The sequence below is a fragment of the Talpa europaea genome, assembly GCF_964194135.1.
Source record: "Talpa europaea genome assembly, chromosome: 15".
NCBI classification, from domain to species: Eukaryota; Metazoa; Chordata; class Mammalia; order Eulipotyphla; family Talpidae; genus Talpa; species Talpa europaea.
This window is the reverse complement of record NC_140083.1, coordinates 4,955,005-4,962,341: the sequence shown is the minus strand read 5'-3', so window position 1 is coordinate 4,962,341 and position 7,337 is coordinate 4,955,005. Positions and strand designations below refer to the sequence as shown.

The following is a 7,337-nucleotide window of genomic DNA, read 5'->3' as shown; positions in this document are numbered from 1 at the left end:
CCTAATGAATCTTATTTTAAAAGCCAGCATTATGACTTCCATACATGGAAAAACCAGTGTCACTCACCATAAACTAAGGTCTAAAATACTTTCATGTGTATGTGCATCTATATGTATGCACACAACACACAATATCCACTACCATATACATACCTACATGTGTGCACATGTGTACATGCAAACACACACACAAAACCAGACCACTGGTCTAGGACACTGGCTAAGCTGCTGCCCAGCTCTGCTGGGTAAGAGGGAGCTGTTAGGAGTGAAAAGTGGCCGAGGGGAGCCCCAGCTGCCTCCTGACTGCTGAGCTAAACCCTCGGGACACGGTGATACCCAACCCTGGGGCAACAAGCACCCCAGGACAGAACCCTCTCCTCCTCTCCACTGACATTTTCCACACGTGTACTCGGTACAGTCTGGGGTCAGGCTCTGTGGACTCCATGATGAAGGCCCGCACTGCACGCCTCATGCCCGGCCTGAGTGGTACATGCCACACTCTCCCCTGGAAGGCCAGACCCAGCAGGGCCCTCCTACTCCTTAAGAGCCAGGTCCCAGTAGTTTTCCTGAACTGCCCCTTGGTGGCAAAACCAACTCTCCCTACTGCCCCCTACCTGCTGCGGCACCTGCCCTGATTACTCAAGCCCAGCTGGACTCAGCCTGGCAAGGCTGCCCCAGCCCAGCCACGTTGGGTGCTGGTGCTCTGGGGAATGGCCGTAGGAGCCGCTGCACAGTCCTGCTCACCTGAAGAAATGCTGAAAGTGAAAATGGAATTTTTATAGTTTGGGAAATGTCCAAACTACAAGTAACCAGATGCTGGCAGACTCCCCCCGCCCCCCACCAGGTGTGAATTTTGTAAACTTAACTAGTGCAGAAAGGGGGAGCTGAGTCCCCCCATGCCTGCTTTCTCCAGTGTCCTAATCCTCCCCACCCCACCTGCTTGCTGTTGAGGTCGCCGCCGTGTGGTTGCCGGCAAGCCCCGAGCCGCCTCTGGACCCCAATTTGTTTACTAGCACTCACCCTCACACCCACTGACTGCAAGGTGCGGGGACACCACGGCCACCGGCCACCGGGGCCTCATCCAGCCCCCAGAACACCCTTATGAGGCAGGGTCCCCCCCCAGTTTTAGAGAGGAAGAAACTGCGGCCCAGGAGGCAGGCCATGCGCCCGGGTCGCGGAGGCGGCGAGCGGCAGGTCTGCGGCCGGGACTCAGCGGAACGGCACCCGCTATTTTCGGGCCCCGACGTGACCCACATTTGGGTCCCCACGGGGCTGCGGTGTGGCCGGGTCCTGCTGCCAGGCCGGGCCGGTCGGGGCCGCGGGCGGACCTGGCAGCAGGAGGCCGGTCCCGACGCCGCGGGCCGGGGGTCTCCGCCTCCGGGGCCCCGACCCCCGCCTGGAGGCACGAGTGCCGTCCGCAGAGTGGGGCGAACCCGCTTTGCGAAAATGCCGGAGTCCGCAGGCGGGCACCTGGGGGCTGGATCTCCCCACCGCCGGGGCGGGCCCCGCACGCGCAGGGGCACCGGGCGCCGCCGCCCCGCGGCCAATGGCGGGCGGGGGCGGGGCGGGGGCGGGCGGGGCGGGGCGGCGGCTCCGAAGTAAACACGGCCACGTGACCCGCCGCCCCGCCCCCGCGCACCCAAAGGGCCGCCCCGCCCGCCCGGCCCCCGGGCCGCCCCGGCCCCGACCCTTCGCAGCCGCCAGGATGAAGCGAGCTCGGGGCGCGCCCCCGGGGCCTGCGGCTCTAGCCGTGAGTGGGGTCCCCGACAGCCCGCCTTTAGGGTGCAGATCAGATCGGATGCGTTCGGCCCCCGAAACACTTAGGTCAGGGTTGAAACACACTAACAGCAAACACGCGCTCGTTCAATCAACTTCAAAACAAAGAAGAACGCGAACACCCACCAGGGACGAGCCCCGGCCTGGCAGCCCCGCTGCCCAGCCTGTCCTGGAGGCCACAGCGCCTCCTCTGCCCCTGGCGCGTGGCAAAAAGCAGCCTTTTGCAGGGCAGGTGAGACCAGGGCCTCCTTTTCCAGGTGGGGAAAGGGAGGTGCGGAGGGGCCCCAGGCTTTGCCCCAGTCGCGCAGCTGGTTCCCAGGCAGCCTGAGCGCATGAAAAGGCCAACATACAGGGATCCTTGGTCAGCTCTGGTGGATCTAGCTGTGCATCCCAGGGGCTAGGCCCGGCCCTGGGGTCCCGCAGCCGGGAGTTCACACGGGCCTAGCACCGTGCCCTGGGCAAGACTCCTCTGCCGAGGGTGTGTGTCTCCATCTGTAAAATGGGCCAATGCCCGGTAACAACAGCGGCAGACTCCTTGGCAAACCTGGCGATTGCTGTACCCACTAACAATATCCTCACTAACGATCCATGGAGGTTCTCCTCCCTAAAAGACAGGGCTGCATTCCCAAGTGGGAAGGCAGGAAAGAAGGCATTGGCAAAGGGGCAACAGCAATCTCGGGCAGTTGCAATGAGAGTGGGGTATCCGAGGGTCCCTGGTGGCTGAGAGCACCTGTAGATGAGGACTTATCCTCCGCTACCTGCACCGAAGCCCTCCCTGTGCCATTTGCTGAGCCTTCCAGCTTAATCAAGATAGGTCCTCTGCCCCATCTGCTGGGAAGGAAGGACAGTCATTTGTTGTTGGGGTCAGAAAATAGACAAAACATGTGAAGGCTTAACGGGTCTGGCACAGATCATGTGTTTAAAATCACAGTTTCTGGGGGCCTCCCCGGTGGCACAGCGGTTGAGCGCTGGGTTGCGAAGCTGCCCGCGGCCTCTGCGGCACCGGTTCGATCCCCGGCTGCTCCCCGGCCACCGGAGGAGGATCCCACATGGTGCGCAGACCTCTCCTGCCACCCGCTGCTCCCCTCAGCAGTGTACTTCAGTCCTCCTGCCTGCTCTGCTCCCCGCTCTGGCTCTGGTGAATTCTCTCACCCTCCCGCGCTTCTGACTGTACCCAGTGCATGTATAGACAAAAAACAAACAAATAAAAATAAATAAATAAATAAATAAAAACATGCCTCTATAGAAAAAAAAATTAAAAAAAAAAAAATAAAATAAAAAATAAAATAAATAAATAAATAAATAAAAACATGCCTCTATAAAATAAAATAAAATAAAATAAAATAAAATCACAGTTTCTGTCACTGAGATGTCTCCCTGCCCAGACTGAACAGAAGAATCTGCTCCCCTCCCCACAGAGGTTGGCACTGCCCTAGCCATGGCTGCTAGGTCTGGAGGGAGGCACATGGTACTCAAGCTCCCCCCACAACCCCCAGGGAAGCTGAGGGGAACAGCGGCTGGCTTGAAGTAGGTACCACACTGCACGATGCTGGCAGTTATATTCTTGCAATGACCTCCCCATTCTGGGCCTCAGTTTCCCTATGGGAAAAATGTGAGGCCCTAGCTAAATGATTTTAAGGCTCCTTGGAACTCCAGTGAGAAATGGAATCCCCCAGCCCTCTCCTGACTTGGAGGCAGAGCTAGGGGCCCAGAAGCCAAGTTGTCTGACTTTGTATTATTGACAAACTTGCACCAGGCCCTTCACAGCCGACATCTCATCTCCACAACACTGCCATGGAGGATTTCTTATTTCTTATTCCAATTTGAAGGTGAGGCAACAGGGGCCCCACCATGTTGGGGACCTGCCAAAGGGCTCACGGCTGCCAATTGGGCAACTAACTGGACCAGGGTCAAAGAGTGGCAGAGCCAGAGGTGCTCCAGATCATCTGGTCAAACAGGGTTCCTAGAACCAACAGTCAGGAGGTGCCATTTGGTGGTCTCAGTATGGGGTGGGGGGCACTTGGGCCAGCTGAAGCACCCAGGGACTGCTCCTGGAACACAGGGTCCCCCCTCCTGACTGGTAGGCACATAGGCGCACTCGGAATTAATCAAAGTGGGAGAAGGAGCCTTTCGTTGATAAGTACATCTGTTTAGAGAAGCAAATCTTTCCAAAGATGGCATCTACAGAGGGGGAAAACAGCCAGCGCTGCATTGAGGGCCAACAGGCTGGTGACCACACTCCAGCATGGGGGTGGAGTGAGTACCCAGGTGCCAGTGCTCCTGCTGCCCTCTCTGGGCATCTGCCTTCTCTAGCTCTCTTCCTCTCACCACCCCTTCACCTGGACAGGAAGTCCCCTCTCATCTGCCCAGGGGAGGTGGGGCTCTGCCTTCTGTCCAGGGTGTTTGGGGAGCAGCAGCAGGAGAGGACATGCATTAGCTGCCCGGCCAGCACCATCGCTAGTGATCAGGATGCCCGTGGGTCACCCTGCACACACACCCAAGGTCTTCCCCTCCACAGGTGAAGGGGCCAGAGAGAGGTGAGCAGGGTCTGGACTCCTGAACCCGTTTCGCGCAGAGGGAAGCTGGGGCATCACAGGCACTCATCCTCACTGCTCTCTCCCCACCAGGACCCCAGAGATGCTCCCAGGATGGGATACTAGGTAGACCCCAACACCAGCCCAGGAGGAGCTTCACCCTGGTAAAGACAGTAGTGGCCGGGGCAGAGGGGGTTTCCAGAAACCAGTCTCTAGAAGGCAGGGGAGGGGGTGGGACACCCACAGACCAATAGGAAGGCCCCACGACTTGCTCTTTCCCTCCCTCCCCACAGCTCCCTAATGGGAGGTGATTGGTGGGTGGGAAGGTTACGGATTGGGTCTCAGCAGGAGAGGTGGAGCATCTGGGAGAGGTCTGGGACCCAGCTCCCTGCCTCCCACACTAGGAGATGGAGGAGGCACAGGAGGCACCTGGATTGGGGAGGCCTAACTCAAGCCCCAGCTCTGCCTCCACTTGCAGTGTGACCTAAGGCAAGCTGCTTCCCTTCTCCGCACCTATTTCCTCATCTTTAGAGGTCAGGACCGCACCTGCCTTCCAAGGCTGTCGGGGAACCTGCTCCTCAGACTGGAGAGTGCTGTCCCAGGCAAGGTGGCCCCTGTGGCACCAGGACTCTTGCCCAGCCCCACAAGCCCAAACCTGTACTGTACCTGCTGTAGCTTGGGGCCCCTCCCCCTGGCCAGCAGCTATCTGTGGACCAAGATGTTGGGCCTTCACCTTCCGGTGCCAAGACAAGCTAGGAATTGGCGAGGGGAGGCGCCAAGCAGAAGACAGAGCTCAACACTGAGGGTCCAGGTGAGGAGAGAAGCTGGGGCCCACCTCCACCCTCATGAGCCCGAGCCCCTCCACTGGCAGGCGGGAAACTGAGCCTCAGAGGTTGATTTACTCGAGATGCACTATCTGTTAGAGCAGCTGGAGCTAAAAGCTGGGCAGGAAAGAGGGCAAGAGGCAGGTGGCGGGGCGGGCAGACAGACACACAAAGAAGCCTTACTTGGGGGGCCATCCCTTCCACTTCACCAGATACTCGACTTTGCCCTGGGAAGAGAAAAGCAGACCCGGTGAGACACAGTTGCCCTGACAAGCCTGGCGGGCCATGTGGCCCTCTCCCCCCTGCAGACAAACTTCCCCACATATTCAGGGGGCCACCCCTGGCCCCATCAGATCTGCCCAAAGCTTGGCTGCTGCATACTCCTAGAATGCAGAAATGCACCTGGCCCCAAACACCTCTGGGGCTCCTTGGCAGAAGCTGGGCACACAGGGCACACATGGGGAAGTACAGGAGCCCGAGGCCCACTGCTCCCGAAGGGGTGCCCCGTGGTCCTAACCCCGCCAGCCCCATCCCCGCAAGTAGCCGCTCAGGCCCGGCCATGAACTGCCTCAGGACTCTCAGAGGCCTGGGCAGGACCGCGGAGGAGGCGACAAAGTCTCACCTTCAGAAGGGGCGGCCCCTCCTCTGCAGCCCCCGCTTCGCAGCTGACAAGGGCATCCTGTGACCCCCAACCCCAGGATGAAATCCTGCCTCACCCGAACTTTAAGACCAAATCTGTCCCCTCCTCATGGAGGCCGGCCCGGGCGCCAGCTCCCTCCCACCTCGCGGGCCTCCCCACAAGCCATCAGGAGGGGCCCCCCTATCCCCGGGAGGCCGCCCCGAGGGACGGCGAGGGGCCCAAAACAGCCTCTCACAGGCGCGGCCGGCGCGAGTGGCCGGAGGGAGCCGCTCACCGGCCCGCACCGCCCGCCCGGCCGGCCGGGGCGCCCGCGCGGGGGACTGGGCTGCTGAGACCAGTGAACACCCAGGAGCGCCGGGGCGCGGGAGGGCGCCCGCCCCGAGGACACGAGGCCGGGAGGGGAGCGCGGTCCCGCACCCTCGCCCGGCCGGGCCGCGCTTCCCCAGGGGCGCCGGCGCCCGGGTCGCTCCCTCTGCCCCTCGCCGGTGACCTTGACCGCCGCCGGGTCTGGGTCTCGGGCCCGTCGGGCGGAGCTGCGACCTCGGCCCCTCTGGCAGCCCGGGGGCCGGGGCCGCCGCCAGCCGCGGAGCGGCGGGGAGGGAGGCGGCGCGGCCGGCGCGGGCGCCTCCCCGGGGCTGCCCCCGACCCGCCCCGGGCAGGGAGCGGCCCGGCCCCCGCGGCGCCCCCGCCGGCAGCCCCCGCCCCGGCCACGGTGGGGCGTGTGGACGGCGCGGGCGCCGGGGGCGGGGCCTCGAGGACGCCCCGGCGATGGAGGCGGCTTCGCCGAGCCCGTTGGGGCGGGGCTGGAAGTTGGGGTGGGGAAGACCGAGGGGTGCGCGTCCGACCCGGGAGGAACGTGGAGGCGGGGTGCGGCGGGCCGCGGAGGCCGGGGTCCCGCGGGGAGCCCCGCGCGCCGGGGCCGGCCCAGAGCTCCGCCTCCAACTTCTCGGGACTTGGTGCCGAGAGGCCCGCGCCCCGAGTTCGAGACCCGGCGCCGGCGCGACGCACGCGGCCGCCGACCCCGCGGGCCCGGCCGCCCAGGCTGGGGGGCGGGGCGGGCGCGGGGGCGCGGGGGCTCAGTCTCCCCGCGCCCGGCTCGCCGCCCCCTCCCGGCCACAACTTCAGCGCCGCAGCCGGAGCGGCGGGGGGGAAACTGAGGCACGCGGGGGCGACGCGCCCGCCGCCCGGGCCGCCCCCTCCCTGCCCCGGCGCGGGGGGCCGCGGGTGCGGGGCGCGGGGGGCCCCGGGGTCCCGGGCCGCCCCGGCCGCCTCACCTTCCGCACGCGCTTCTTCCGGATGCTCTCCACGGCGAACACCTGCTCGCCGATGGCTGACAGCTCCATGCGGGGCGCGGGCGGCGGGCCCGGGCCGAGCCGGGCCGGGCCGGGGGCGGAGCTGCGGGGCCGCGGCTGCGGCGCGCGATGCTCGGGCCGGCCGGGACCCCGTCACCCTCGCCCGGGCGCGCACGCGCACGCGCACGCGCACGCGCGCACACCCCCTCGCGCTCCCTCACGCCACCGACGTTCCATTTTTGAACCTGCGCAACGTTTTCCTCGGCGCGAG

General features: G+C 63.8%; 1 protein-coding gene across 3 annotated transcripts in view; it reads right to left on the bottom strand.

Moving 5' to 3' along the window:
- LOC311184467 (chromobox protein homolog 7) overlaps positions 1–7,117 on the bottom strand; it is a gene marked incomplete at both ends in the record, with an annotated part of 18,872 nt that extends 11,755 nt beyond the window's left edge. For all 3 annotated transcript variants that reach the window (XM_084254520.1, XM_084254521.1, XM_084254522.1), the window contains 2 exons: positions 5,318–5,361; positions 7,049–7,117. In XM_084254520.1, coding sequence (XP_084110646.1) covers positions 5,318–5,361; positions 7,049–7,117 — 113 coding nt within the window. The remainder of the gene's footprint in view (positions 1–5,317; positions 5,362–7,048) is intronic.
- Between the last annotated feature and the right edge of the window lie 220 nt (positions 7,118–7,337).